This window comes from Sciurus carolinensis, chromosome 2 (genome assembly GCF_902686445.1).
Source record: "Sciurus carolinensis chromosome 2, mSciCar1.2, whole genome shotgun sequence".
Lineage (NCBI taxonomy): Eukaryota > Metazoa > Chordata > Mammalia > Rodentia > Sciuridae > Sciurus > Sciurus carolinensis.
In genome coordinates, this window is record NC_062214.1 from 99,380,060 (window position 1) to 99,396,116 (window position 16,057).

Here is a 16,057-nt window from a genome sequence, read left to right on the forward strand (position 1 = left end):
CATTGGAGTGGGGTACTGGAGATTGAACCCAGGGTGTTCTATCACTAAGCTACATCCCCAGCCCTTTTAAATTTTAAGACAGAGTCTTGTTAAGTTTGTGAGGTTGACCTCCTCATAATCCTCCTGTATCAGCCTCCCCAGTTGTTGGGAGTACAGGTCTGCACCACCACACCCCCTTCCTATGGTAATGTGATTTTAAATGAAAGTTGTGAGGGCAAAATATATTGGCCTAAACCTTGACTTTGGTGAGCACGGAAGTCATTATAATTTTCTTTCATAAAAGCTTTTCTTTATTCTACCTTCACCTTTTGTTTTTGCTTGTTTTAGTGCAGTCTTCATGAAGATCTCCTTCTGAGGCTGTAAAACACATGCTTTTATTTGGAAAAGAACATTTTTATTGACTATGTTTTGCTGTTATGATTTTGGAGTGCTTCTCTTATCCGGAGGCTTTGGTCTGTAAACACATTGCTAAAAAAACAGCCTGAGATTATAGTTTTGCAGCCAACAAATTAACACTGAATTAACCACAGGTGGCCCTCACTATAGTCTCTGTATAATACTTAACAATAGTTCTCAAAATGTGGCCCCTCATCCAGCAGCATCAGTGGTACCTGGGACTTGTTATAAACCTGAATTTCCAGACCTTGCCCAGACCTTCTGAGTAAGAAACTAAGAGTGGGGCCCAGTGCTTTGTGTTCCCCAAGGCAGCCTAAGGTGATTCTGATGTGCACTGACATTACAGAGTTACCAGTTCATTGATACTGAAACCCTAAATGAGGTAGTACATTACTTAAGTACACATAAATGGCCAATATTTGTAAGTCTTTAGAGGATGCTGAAGGCCATTACCCTGTTTAACACTGGGTCAGGCTAATTGTAGTAGTGATCATAATTCATTGACTAGTTGGTCCTGTTCACAGGTACAATGATTTACTAAGATAATGCAACTAGACATACACTTGTCCATTCTGAAGTGCTCAATTCAACTAGAGACCTTTGGAGGCATGAGCCCAGGAAAGTGCTTACATGACTTGAGCATTTATCATTCCCTGATGTTCACCTCTTTCTGGACCATTCCTTTTCTTTAAATAGTGGCTTGCTCTGTGACATTGCATATATTCCCTCCCTGTCATACTTTCTCAGAACTTGCATTGACTCCATGGGTTCCAATAATTACTTTACAAATGTAGTTTCAGAATCCACTGCTCTCTTAACTAGATCTCCCATCTGCCCTAACCTGCTCCATCCTGTGCACATGGTCACTTAGATAAGGACAGTGAAAAGGAGACTCTCTGCAGGTCAGAAGAGAGCCCTCACCAGAAACTGAATTGGCTATGATTTTGGACTTCCCAACCTGAAGGACTCTGAGAAGCAGATTTCTGTGTTTAAGCCACCCAGTCTGGAGTTTTGTCATGGCAGCTGAAGCTGACTGTGCTGCTGCTCCTGTGACCACACTTTGAGAGCACTTCTCTACTCCACTCTGATGGGTCTCCTGGCAACTAGATCTTGCTGACATGCCTCCTTTTCCCCCTGTCCTCACTTGGACCTCAGACATCCCCGACAGCCAATTTTGAGCCATATCTCTTCTCTGAAATCTTTTGACTCCCTTGCCCATAACAATCTCTCTTTCCTCTGAAAACCTTTATCATGTTGTCTTTAGACTCATCTGTCATCTAGCACAAATTATTTGGTATGATTTCTTTTCTCTTCACATGGTAGTTTCAGTTCTACTGTAAAGCTCTTTGGAGCACAGACTTTGCCTCTTGTCTCTAGAATAGTAGTGGTCTTGTCTTCGTGAATAGCAGCAGTTTAATCAATGTAGGATTATCTGAAAACCCTGGCATGTTCTTTGAGACTGCAGATCTGAGTCTTGAAGTTTTCACAGGTTTCTCAATCACTCTGGGAGCCTCTTAGGAATGCAGAGATACAGCTCACAGTGGAGCAAACAGCTACTGACTTTCTGGCTGAGACAGAGCTGTATCCTAATGGGGTTCCTCTTTTTTAATATTTTGTAGTGGAAAGATGCATTCTTAAGACAGAGTACATATGACAATTATAATAATACAGTAAGAATGAACATTTACTGAGAGATGGCTGTGTGCAAAGTGCTTTATAGGTATTACTACTCTGAGGTAGTTCTCTCAGCAACCCAACAGAGTAAAAATTATGTTATCCATTTTAAAGATGGATAAATTGTGGTGTACAGAGGTTAAATGACTTATCCCAAACACCACACAGCAAGGTAGAGGTAGAGCAATGTGTAGCCATGAGGCAAGCCTACAAGGCCCTGTTTCTTTGTCTTAATACATCCATTTCTTTCTACTCCTCTATAAACAGAGACTTTAATGCAAGAGGTGTATTCAAGCTTAACTTCCAACTTTTGAAGATGTAGATTCACTATTTATATGCCACTTAGAATAGTTCATTCTCCATTTTCTAAGATAAATTAAACACTTAATAGCAAGTCTGAACTTTTAGTGCCAAAAGATAACTGAAGGAGAACACATCCTGTATCTTCTCTTGGAAGTTAGTTGTAAAGGATATGTGCTGCTGGGGCAATAATCTTCAGTTTCCAAATAATGCCCTGAATCCATTATTCCCTAAACCTGTTCTCATAAATAAAAATGGCCATGATAGTTCAATGGGGCCAGGAAAATTGTATCTCGGTTTGCTTTCTAGACTCAAAGATCTGAAGAAATGTTTTTCTGACAAGTCAGCATTTCCATAAGATTTCCAAACAACTGACTCTATCTTCTACTTTACTTTCTAATTAGACTTAAAATAAAAGTAGCAGCAATAGCAAAAACACTGACAAGTATCACAGGTTTCCTAAGAAAGCATTACACAATTTGAACCCACCTGCTTTATCTTCAGAATTGCTTCATTTTAATCAATGCACCATATAATCACTGGTAATTTTCCTAAGTTTCATAAGTTACTAAGTTACATATACAAATGTAGTGTATATACATGTGTCTAGGTATAATACCTGGCTCCCATTCAGGACAACTCTACTATCCACAATATAATTTTGAGATCCTTTGAATTCTAAAGAGAAAATTTAATTGGGTGGTTTATTCAAACCCACAGATGAAAATTCAAGGTCCCGAGTGACTTCAAAACCTATTGCTTTGAATTAATAACATCTTGCTAATCAATTAATCTGATTTACTTTTTATAGCAAAATGTTTTTCATATTTATTTTTTAAAGGATAAATATAAGGTCTGGGGATATAGCTCATATATAGTTGGGGATATAGCTGGAGATATAGTTGGTAGAGTGCTTGCCTTGCAAGCACAAGGCCCTGGGTTCAATCCCCAGTACCACACACACACACACACACACAAAAGGAAATGTTTATAAAGGAGAAATATGATTCATAAATACCTGAACATTTGGTGATATTTGAATATTTGGGACAATTATAAGCAGCAAGAAAAAAATATCCATCATCCTTTACTGTACAGAAGTAATTTACTTTTGAATCCTTTAAAAGAAACTTTATAACCCAATCTTTATTAATTTATCAACTCTCACCTATTCTATTGCTGAACTTCATCTCAGATGTGCCCTTAACTCTGCACCTTTATTCCTACCACCCAAGCCCACCTCATCTCTCACCTGAATAATTTTTATAGCCTCTAGTCTGTCTGCCTGCTTGTGTCTCATGTCCCATCAGTCTTTTTTCTATTCTGCACTCTTCCTCAAATCACCTAATGACATTCATTGATCTTGGGTGTGATGACTGTCTCTAAAGGGCACCAAGAAACTACGTGGAATATTAGACCAATAATCTGAAGCCCTCTGACTTGGCAGAGTTGTTCTGGGGCTCAGGTGAGAACAAATTATGTGAAGACACTTATGAACTATAATAAACTGCAAATATGGGTTATTGTCAGATTTTTGTTTTGTTTTTAAAAATGCATATACAGTATTTAATTTCATAATTATTTAGGCCAGTCTTAGCTTTTGAGAGCAAGTAACAGAGAAAACCATAAGTCAGAAAACAGGGATTTCAATACCACTAATACTCACTATACCATTGGCATAAGATCTGGTTCTCACCCAATAAAAGAAATGAACAAATGTAACACACACACACACACACACACACACACACACAGGTGTTAATTTAATATGGGTAGTGTTATGATAAAAATTAAACTTTCAAATATTCATGTCACAAACAGAATGAAAATACAATGGAATGACACCTGTTTTGAGTTAGAAATATGGATAGCCAGTTACTAGTTCAGTAAAAATGATAATTTTCCCATTGCATAACAAACATCAAACACCTGCTTATTCCAAGCTGTGAAAACTCTTAAATTTTACAAATGTTTCATCAATGACTCCCAGTTGTTTCAATCTGATTTCAAATTTCCAGAAAAGATGAAATGGTGAGTAAGATAAATTGCAGTGTGAGGAATTGGATCTGGGATTTTGATATCCTGCCTAGAATGTGACGGAAATATTCCTATGAAAAGTTCTTTTTTTCATTCTGGACAACTCAGACATCAAAATTCAATATTTTGTCTCACTCAGAAGAGATAGTCTGATGCATACCTACTTATGTAAGCATGACCGTCTTTGATGATTCAAATGAAAAAGAGTTGTCAATTAAAAAAAAAAAACTAGCAAGGCCCTAGAGGTTTGTCTTCATATCAGTCAGTATTAACAGAAACGGATAGGACTCAGAGTAATGCTAGGGTGGTTTAAGAAAATGTGTAGGAAGGCAAGGGAGTAGGGAAACTACAAGGGATTATGGAGCTACTATCACCTCTCACCCATAAGGCATAAGGGATGGAGACAGTTACTGGAGTTTGGAAGGAGGGAGTTCTTGAGACAAGGTTGAGAGACTCAGGGTCAAAGGATATAATCAGCCTGAAGGAACCATGTCCAGAGGGGAGATTGGAGCATGAATATCTGACCTCACTCTTCCCTCTCATAGAGTTTCTGAAGGAATCCTTACTGCCTGAACCAAATGGGAAATAGAGCATCTAGCTATAATCCATGCAGCTCAATCTCCTGGGAAGAGAGTGGAGTGGATTAGGAGAAACAAGCAGGTATTCAGCACAGCCTTTCCTTGTACTGTGCCTAGCACTTAGCACCAAGTCTGGCACATGGTAAATGCTCCTAAACATGAGGCAAATGAAAGGATACATGAGTTTTTCAATGACCTAAACTGAGCATAGTAGCATACCTCATTTTTTCCTAGTTGCTTTTGAGCTTCATTTAACAGACTTCATAAATATCATCATTTTAAGAGTTTGATGAAAATAATCTTATTCTTCCTAACTTTATATACCCCTCTAGTGTCATTTAATATTTCTTCCCTTGTATGATAATTAATGAATAGTATCAGCCATAGAATCATAAGCTATTTTTTTTCTAAGGATGCCACACAAGCACATACACACTTGGGATATTCCAGTTTTTAGCACAAGGCCATGAACATAGTTGCTTTCAATAAAGGTTTGTGGTCACGTAAATTAAAATTGAGGAGCCATATTATATCACACAATTTAAAGTTAACAACCGTGATATGACTCATTGTGCTCAGGGAGGTTACAAGATGAACACTTGGGATGGTAGGGATGAGGGTAGAGAAGAGTAGGACAAAGAGGGAAGACCAAAGTAGCAATATTTTACACATACACTAGATGCCAGAAGAATGGAATCAGGCTATGTTTGATGGGTTTCCTGGAAGCAGGATGCATTTTCTTGCATTCAACTTGGATCCCTACAGTGTAACTTCTTCTAATTAGTATTCAAAGTTTCCTAGCTCTTGAACATGCCCAGCAACTAGGGTTAGAATGATATGACACTGGGAAGCAAAGGAAGAAGTTAGAAGCTTCTAGAAGGAGTTTGTTGCTGGCATAAAAATAAAAGTATCAATTCAAAGAAAGTCTGAATATAGGGAGATTAGTCGCATAAAAATGTAAAGTAAGGAGGGAGTATGCCCAGTTATTCAAATCTAGGGAGAAGGAAGCCTGGGCTGGAGTCAGACTAACCATATTTCTTTGCTGATGAAAATGAGAGTGAGCTGGGAGTAGTGGCTCATGCCTGTAATCCCAGTGGCTCCAGAGGCTAAGGCAGGAAGATTGAGAGTTGGAGGCCAGCCTCAGCAATTCAGGGACACCCTAAGCTATTTTGAGACCCTGTCTCAAAATAAAAAATAAAAAGAGCTGGGACGTGTCTCAGTAGTTAAGCACCTCTGGGCTCAATCCCTGGTGCCAGAAAAGAAAAAGAAAATGTGAGTGAGGTTGGGGTGGGCAATTGTCTCTGCCACTTACCTATGGGACTCATACTTCAGTAAGTTTCTGAACCTATCTGTGACTTAATGCCCTCATCTGAGAGGTGTGATGATGCTCCTGGTTTTGCAGGATGATTGGGAGGAAGAGCACAGAGGTGGATTGCTTGCTTGGTGCACAACAGATGTTTGCTCAGCGTTACTGTTAACCTTATTCATTTGCCATTTCTACTTTGGAAGGGGAGTCAGCGTTTTCAGAAGCATAGTCCCTCCTATTCAAGTTGTTTGTGTACAGCTTTTTGATTGCACAGAAGATTCTTACCCAAATTTGTGAAGTGAAAGTTATCAGACTGACCGCAATGTTTGAAGAGCCAAACTTTACAAATTTTCCTTTTTTATTTTCACTCCTGACTTTAAAGAAAGGCTGACCCCTGGTCTTAGAAGGCTGTGCTAGCTAGTCCAGTGGTCCCCCAGGGATAGGACAGTGACAGATCGTTTGGACAGGATTCCCGATCTCTGCTTATTTCTAAAAGACTTACCAGCTAAAATGAGAAACCACTTTCCGGCTAGGTTTTCAAATCAGCATTAAATTGAAAATGGTTGAGTGGATTTTAACATTGCTTCCCCAAATAAGCTGAAGACATTCCTCAGCGTTTTCTCCCATAGGTGGCCATCCATTTGAAGTTTCAGATATGGTCAGTGGCCCAGTCTCATTACTTAATTTTAATGTCAGTTCTTTTGCCAACTAAATATGATTAATATTAAGTTCCCTTACATTTCTGATAAAAAAAAAGAGACACTTCCTACAGTGAACCTTTTCAGAGAATGGTTTCTTTTCTACTTCTGGGTATATATTTTATATTTTGAGGAGCACAATTAAAGATAATTAATACTTTCTCTAGATAAATTGACCCCAAAAGACTATATTTGAGAGATTTCCAAATTTTACTGTTAAGAATACAAGTGTACTTGGATATGTAATCTGGCATTTAAACTTTTCATACTTTATCCTGGATGATATCAGAATAACACATTTTCCACTTAAATTATAAAATGATTAAAAATTAAGAGTGACCAATTCCCTCATTGTATTAATGCAACATGATTATACTGAAGTATATTAATAGATTCCAAAATGCAAATCTGTAGCTATCTACTTTCTGTTTCAAATTAAACTCAACTTCAGCGGGATAAAGGTTATTAATTGACCAAAATGATATGATTTAAATTTTAAGAAACTTCAGATAAGCAGTAACTCAAAGATTTTACTGATAAAAAGTAAAAAAGAGGATAGAACATAGAATAAAAACATTTCAGCTTATATATTTTAATTCATATAGTCATCAACTATTAAGTTTCATTTTCTTTATGAGAGGTGTGACTTATAAATATCTCTTTACTGTGAAAAAATTTGTGAGTCAAGTTTCTTATGCTTTAATAAAAACTCACATAAGGACAGGAGGGCTCAACAATTAATTATTCTGTGTTTCATTCCAAATTGCATTACCCATTTTAAAATATGTGACTTACTATGTTAAAGTTTCATACATTTTTCACTGTCTGAAACTGCATGAAATATTAAAAGAGCTCTCGATATAATGAAATAACTATTAGGAAAAACTTCTCTTTTCCTGATGAATATTGTAATCAAGATGCAAGAAATGCATTTTATACCAGTTTCTAAAACTGTAAGTAATATACATCTTTGAGAAGCAACAACAAAAAGTATGATTTTTCAAGTTAATTACCCAGTTTAAACCACTAAATCAATTTCTGAAGGAAGAATATGTAAAAATTCTCACAAATTGTAAAATAATTTCTGCAAATTTTACTAAAAACCTACCACAATAGGTATATTTTAATCTGTATGTTTTAAAGATGCAGAGAGACCCAAGACTGATTTTAATATTTATTGAAAGAAATAGGTGGTAATGTGGTAAGTAGTTTTATTTTAAAAGCAATATAACATAAAAATATATCGTTGATGTGTGCTGCATTGAGATTTTGAAGTAAAGAATGTAAATTATACCTTCCTGGACAGCTTCTGCATCCAGAACACCTTTCTCTTTTTATATCCTCTTGACCCAATCTACTCACTTGCTTTTCTGCCTTTCCTGTCTCCTCAAGACAAAATTTCCATTCTTCTAATGTGACCTACTTTATGTCACTTCTCACTTTTTAGCTTATGTTAGAGAAAGGAGTCCCAGCTTCTGCACTATTGCCAGATATTTTGTTGTGTTTTGGGGGCTGCTCTGTGCATTGTAGGATGCTTAGCAGCATCCTGGCCTCTACCCACTAGAAGCCAGAGGCCAATAAGGCAACTACCAGTTCCAGATGTGAACTTGAAAGCTCCCCAGATATTGTCAAATGTCCCCTGGGGGACAAAATAACTCCTGCTTCAGTATCATCATATTAAAGCAACTTGTATACAAAACTTCATATTTACCTTTGAATATTCCTTGTAGGAGACTTGGTTCAAAGGTGATACTTAGTAAACATTTGTTAAATGAATGCAGAAAAAGATGGTGTATGTTTCTAAAATTACAAATGCATTACTTAGATATTGAGCTCGGTTTCACTCATGAACTTTAGAACTGCATCCATTTTGGATTTGTTTGTTTTTTTGATGTTTGGAATAGAGAGAGAAGAGAAGATAATGTTTTTCAAATATGATAGATTTCATTTGAACTCTGTGGTTCACAAATTTTTAATGAGACTTGCAGGCTCTTGTACTTTTTAATTTTCTTATTTTTTTATTTATTTGCAACTAGCGAAAGATGACATCTAACTCTATTCCAAAATGAGAACAAAGAAGGAAAAAGGGAGGGTAAAAATAGGAAAGAAAGGAACAGGAAAAATAATAGAAGAGGAAGAAAAGAAAGAATAAGAATAAGAAAAGAAAGAATAAGCTACAGCAGGATCCTCTAAATTATAAACCCTTCTAGGTAATAGATTCAAATAAGAATATTTTATAATTTTATTGTTTGTAGTCATAGGAATTGAACCCAAGGTCTTTCCCATACTAGGAAAGCATTCTACCAATAAGCTACATCCCCAACCCTAAAGAATACTTTTAAAGGAACTTGTATTTTTTGACTTGAACACACCAAAAGAAATTATTAAATAAAATTAATTGACTTTTTTCCTTGTATACAGTTAATCTAACACAGGAGAAATAGAAAAGGATGAAGCAAAAATTTTAAAAAGAAATGTTGATTTCATTCAATAGTTCTGTATTCTCAACTTAAGGAACTATGATAAAAAGCACAAATAATCAGGAAAAATTCATTCAAGGTATTTAGCCATTATACTTATTGTCAAGGACATGTGTACACAGTAGGTGAGAACTCAGAATCTATACCTAGACTTGGTAAATTAGAATCTCTTCAACTATGTGACCTCAGGTTTGAATTCTCCCAGAAGCATAACCTAAGACTAGCATTCAGAGATAATAGGTTACTTAGGAAGTATCTGGGAAACACTGGTAATAATGGAGGGAGAGGTAAGAAAAGGAAAAGAAAGAATACTAAAGAAGAACATGCTATCAGGCCAGCCCTCTGAGGGCAACTGGAGCCCTCTCCCCAGGGAAACCGGACTGATGTGAGTATAGAATATACATCAGGGTTGTCTCAAATAGAGAAGATGGAGGTTGTTTTCCTTTTTCCTTCTTTTTTAATTTGTCAACTTCCTGTTCCTTTTGATTATAATTAAGGAATGCTAAAATTCTGGCACTCTCTATTAACCATAATTCTCCATTCCTAATGATGCTTCAATTTACTTTAGTAAAAATATAAATACAATTTATAAAAATTCTGAGATTGAATTTTAGTTTAGTGTTCAGTTTACCTTATTCTCAGGTTGAATGTGTTAACTTACTCTGTGAGGTTTGAGTGTCTATGAATTTCTTTATCAAGGCATCAGTAGTTTGGGTATAAAGACTGAGAGCATATCTCAGGGACTGAAGATCTGGGCTTTTCTCCAGGAAATTCTTTTTCAGGCCATTTCCTCCAGCATGAAAGTATTGCTAAAATGGGGAAAAAAAAGTCATATAAGCAGAGGAAAGTAGTGTTAGAGGATAATAAAATTACTTTATTACTCTAATAGAGAAACTCAAAATAATAATACAATATGGTTAGTGTAAGGTAGATGCAATCTATAATGCCACCGTTCATACAATGCTAACTCATCATTGTCTAATTCAGGTTCCCAAGAAATGAGATTCTTGAAGGTCTATGGTTTTTCCTTTCATTCAAAACTTTAGTTAAACGAATGGATCATGGAGTTACAGGGGTCAGAATACTTATAAAATAATGGTCTGGGTTATAACTGTCCACTTGTTTATTCATTTCAATTTCCAGAGCATGAGAAAAATACATAAGGCTCTCAAAATTTCACAGAGAAGGTAGGTCCTGGTCACCTAATTTGCAGATAGTAGTTTAAAATTCTGGGTCAGGTGCCGTGCCTACTGCTCCATCTTTTCCAACCTCTAATCATATAATGATATAGACACAGGCCAACCTGGTGAAGCAACTTGGTACTTGGAAATTCAACACTCCCCAAACTTTGTATCTGATGACCATAATAGAATGTTGAGTTCTTTTTTGTTGTTGTTGTTGTTTGCTTGCTGTTGTGGTTTAGATGTGAGGTGTCCCCCAAAATCTCATGTGTGAGACAAAGCAAGAAGATTCAGAGGAGAAATGATTGGGTTATAGCCTTAACCTAATCAGTGAATTAATCCCTGATGGGATTAACAGGAGGCAGGTGGGGTGTGACTGGAGAAAGTGGTTAAATTGGGGGTGTGGCTCTGGGGATAAATATGTTGTACATGGAGAGTTGAGTTTCTCTCTCTGCTTCCTGATCATACTCTGGGCTGGTTCCCTCTGCCACACTCTTCTGCCTTGATGTTCTGCCTTACCTCGAGCCCTGAGGAATGAAGCTGGGCTTCTACGGACTAAGACCTCTGAAAATGTGAGACCTCAAACTTTTCCTTCTCTACAATTGTGCTGGTTAGGTCCTTCCATCACAGCAGTGTAAAAACTGACCAAAACAGCTGTTGTCATCAAAAAAGCTCAAAACATTTCAATATTTGTATATAAGATGTAGAGAAAAGTTGGGCATCATAGCCCATGCCTGTAATTCCAGTGACTCATGAGGCTGAGGCAGAAGGATAGTAAGTTCAAAGCCAGCCTCAGCAACTTAGCAAGACCCTAAGTAACTCAGTGAGACCCTGTCTCTAAATAAAATACCAAAAAGGGCTGGGATATGGTTCAGTGGTTGGGTCCCCTGGATTTGATCCCCAGTACCAAAGAAAACAAAGAAGATAGTAGAGAAGATATATGCTCATTGCCTATAAATATGGTCATTGAGGGATGTTAGCTTTTCATGTTGTATTATGCACAAATACTTCTTGAAAAGCAAAATGTCTAGAAATAGGTGATGGAAGTATGGATGTTTTGTTAAGATTAGATAAAGGGTTCTCTCTCTCTTCCTGTACCAATAATACTAGAGGAAATCGAGTACTCACTGTTTATCTGTAGTTCCCTGTGACCTATAATTCTGACAGAATGAAGTATTTTGAAGATGCTCAACAAATGATTCAGATACACTCACTTGAATGGATATGTATCATCCTTTTGTCCCAGTCCTCGGGAATTTCTGAGGTGGAACAATTCAATGAGCTAAAAATTCATAATCATCTCAGATTTCTCTCCTATTCAAAGGGAGATGCAAAAAATTGTTTTGGGAATTTGTAAGCATCTGTATGTACTTTGGAAAAGTAGAATTGGAAGAGATTCAGGGTGTAGGTCAGTGGAAGGAGGCAATAGAGCTATAACCATAAGAAAGATTGCTACAATTACAGTTCTCCCCAAGAAGAAAAACATAATTGTGTAAAATTTGACTTAATGATGCCAAGTACACTATAAAGTACAAGCTGTAGCAATAGCTGTGTATGGCTCTGAAAAGAAGGCATAGAAAAATGGGAAAGGCCTTTTCTTCCAATGTAAAAACAGACAAAAATATGATATTTAAAATCTTACTACTCTTGGATTTTCTCATAAAAATGATAAAATATTCTCACATGCAGACAGTCTAGAATTGTTTCAAGAGCCTAGATGGATGGAAAAATACTTCCTTTCATCAAGAAACATGGCATTTAAGAGTGGGAAAAAGATTAGGTGTATAATGGGGAAGGTTTTGCTTGGTCTTGACTGTGTCACCTGGATTGGGGTATCTCTGGAGGTCTGTTTAATGACCCAAGAAGCCACCAGAACTGATAGCTTATCTTAAGATAAGAATTGGGAATCTGGAAGGGAAGGTATCCTCTCTGTCAGTGTGTCTCAGGTGAGCCCAATCTTCATAAACCTGAGCATAACTGCTATAAGATTATAATAAGAGTGAGGAGGCAGGGAGACCAAGAGTGACAAAGTGATATTTTGCCATTTGTCAGGAAAAATGGACAAAAAAGAATGGTGGGTATTCTCTCTACTGCATTCATTGGATTATTTTTACTTTTTATCGTCTTTGAGCTATTTAAAACCTGTAAATTATAGAAAATGTTTAATAATGTAAATGATTTCTTTATCTATAGAAAGGTAAATAAATTATGTGTGGAGGTATGCAACTGATTACTGTTCTGTAGATAGACATGTTTTACCTCTATTTGTAAAGTTATTTTAACTTCTCTTGCTGCTTATATATGTGTGACTCTTGTAATTCCATTGAGCCACCTGCAACATCTTACTGGTTCCCTCATTAACTGATGAGTTAGAAAACATTTTGAGCCATTTTATAATGGCACTATTATGCTCCTTTTTAAAAACTCTTCTATAGTGTGTCAAAGTCGCACAGGTGACAGCATTGGTACAGGTGACCCTAATTTCTTACTGATTTATTTGTGAGGATTGGGCCATGAAACTATTAATTCTGTGCCATAAATCAGATCTTGTGCTGGAATCCAAAGAAATAAAACAGAAGAGGTACAGTGATTGCTCTCAGAGGGATTATAATCTAGTCAGAAAACAAAACCAACATGTGAACAAATGACTCCAATAACAGAACACATTGCAGGTGTAATAGAAATGAGTTGAAAATACAGATAATGTGGGGTGCCCAGCTATTCTACTGCAGATGGAGCCAGTAAAGGCTTCTTTGGTATTTTTCAGTACTACTACTTTTAACTTCAGCAGCCACCAGTTAATTCACTACAGTGAACCTGGCAGGGAGGATAATCCCATGAAGTAACCAGAGAAACCCTGGGAATCTCAGCACCAATTAGGAAGAGCAGAGGTACTTACCATTCTCACAGTATACTTTTTTGATGCAGTGTTAAGAAAATACTGCTTGCTATTGTTATTCTATTCTCATCACTAAATTTGTGTTGCCTGGAAGGTACATGCTGCCTCTAGGCAGGTAGAGGTCCTAGACAAGTTTAAAGATGACACTATACTTTTAGAGATTCGCAATGCTTATTTGCACAGTAAAGCATCTGTGACCCATAGTGGTTAACCAATCTTTCTAACCTTTTATTAATATATCTGGTTATCTAGTTATTAAAATCATTTGACCAGAGGATACATACATCACTGGATATCTATCAACAATTTTGGGGAAGCCAATAATCCATGAAATATGATTTGGGAAAACCTAGGAAAAAAGAATGTGCTGGACTTCATGTAATTGAGATACTTTTAAGGATGCAAGAAGGAACAAGAGTTAAGGTACAAAGGCTTATATTACACATTTGCCCTTTTATCCATTTATCTATAGTAACTCTATAGGAAGATGTGTTTTTCAACAAAGACATTATTTTGCAGGAGCCTGGGACTTAGGGGACTAATCATGAATTAAAAAAAAAAAAAAATTAAGGTGTGAGTTTGTTCCTGAGTAAAGTCTAAGGGTCTCCCTAGAGTTTTATGTTTGATATCAACTGACTTCTTTTTAGCCACAGAGTCTTATGAGTCATTCTGTTGAAAGCTGTAGCAGGATATTGGTTAACAGAAGATCTTTAAGGGCAGAAATGCCTTTGTTGTTTGAGTGTGTTTTATAATTGGAGATGTTGCAAGACAGAAACCCAGGACAGAGGGTTATACTTTCAGGAGAGAAAACAAATTGCATGGTGCTAAGAATGAAAGTTGCCTATTCAGTGGACATAAGAAAATAGCACATGCCATAGACTTCTCAGGCAAATGGCAAAGGAAATGATTTCAATGGCTATGCAAATGCAAACTCTCTGAGAATACTACTTCATGGAAGTCTTTTACAGGGTGTTCAGATCCTGGGTGACAGCACCCAAAAGCACTGGTCTGGCTATCTTCTTGGCACAGATAATCAGGAGAAAGGGGGCTGCAGTTAATGCATGGATTTTGGCCCTCAGAAATTTCACATTCAGTTTTGACTCTTTGCAACTGACCCTAAAGGAACAGCAGAGAGAAATTTTTATTTTGCTGAGGCTTGAGTTTGAAGAACATAAATGTGGGACTGATGTTTGGGACTGAATGTCTTAAGTATTAAATTCCACTATCCACAGCTTAATACAGTTCAGTTGATTTCCATTCAGTATAGTGAATTATATACTAGAAGAAAATTATATGCTAGAGGGGAATTATACACTAGAGGGAAATTTGTAAATGTGGGGTTTTGAAGTTTTCTGAATGTTTCCCTTATGCATGTGGAAGTGGATTATTTTTCATTGGTTCTAAACAAAAGTTGGAGATTCAGTTTCTTATTTTTCCTCTATGATCTGCTGCATAATCTAAGACTCTCCAGTTTGATCTGCAGAGTTTCCTTCAATGTCTGAAAGACCATTATATGATACAGGAATTAGAATTATTTTATAGTAGTTCAAAGGACAGGAAGAGGACAACTAGAAGTAGCAGGGAAGTAGATTTTGGTTTGGTATAAAGAAAACCTTTCTCATTAGAGTATAACTTAAAAATCAAAACTGATAATGTGTGAGTTAGTGAGATCCCACCACCAGTCATTATCCAGCAATGGCCAGATGACCAAGGCTCAACAAGGACTAACAACCCTGTAAGATGACATCTCTCTCTAGAAGTAGCATGGACAAGGTGTTAAGCCTTGGGTCTGAAATTCTGAGATTCTACAATTCTCTTTACCTCACTGGTTGCTCTTTACAGTATGCCAGAATATACAGTTCTTCTAACTTCTGTACAATGTGAGTTTTCATATAGGTTATTTGACCTCTCTAGCAGTATGTTCGTTTATAGACTAGTAGCAGAGAAATCTATATTGCCTGTGGTGTAAAAAGATGTAATTAAATACTATAACTGGAAGACCTTTTAAATGGTAGAGTTCTTTCCACTTGTCAAAAAATATTTTTAATTGGTGTAATAATCTCTAAAACTATAGCCTAGTTTGGTTTTCTCAGGACCAGCCTCTGTCTCAGGTAGATGGATATTTATTTCCATGTTCCTAACACCATATCTAATTTCAACATGGCAAAGGGAAGATAGTCCTTCTGCCCGAATTATCATTTTTCTTGGAACTATGCTTCCCCGTCACTGAAACCACTGAGTTCACCTGAGCTCCTTCTCCCTCTTGCCTCATATTCAATTGCCAAGTTCAGTGACTCTCCCTTTATTTCTTCACTCATATCCATCTTTCATTTTCTACTTCTATAACCATGATTTTGGTGAAAGCCCTTATCATTTATGAATTAAATAATTCCGATCTCTGTGACTATATTCTTGAACTATGCAATCTGTTCTGCACATTTCTATATGATTTTATTCTTATAGAACTGATATTTTTAACATACTAGATTTCCAAAATCGGGAATGGGT

At 36.7% G+C, this 16,057-nt stretch overlaps 1 protein-coding gene across 1 annotated transcript in view; it reads right to left on the reverse strand.

Annotated features, from left to right (window-relative positions):
* Positions 1 to 16,057, reverse strand: part of Unc13c (unc-13 homolog C) — a 613,741-nt gene that overhangs the window by 63,094 nt on the left and 534,590 nt on the right. The window contains 1 exon segment of the mRNA XM_047537684.1: positions 10,131 to 10,278. Within this exon segment, the coding sequence (XP_047393640.1) occupies positions 10,131 to 10,278 (148 nt within the window).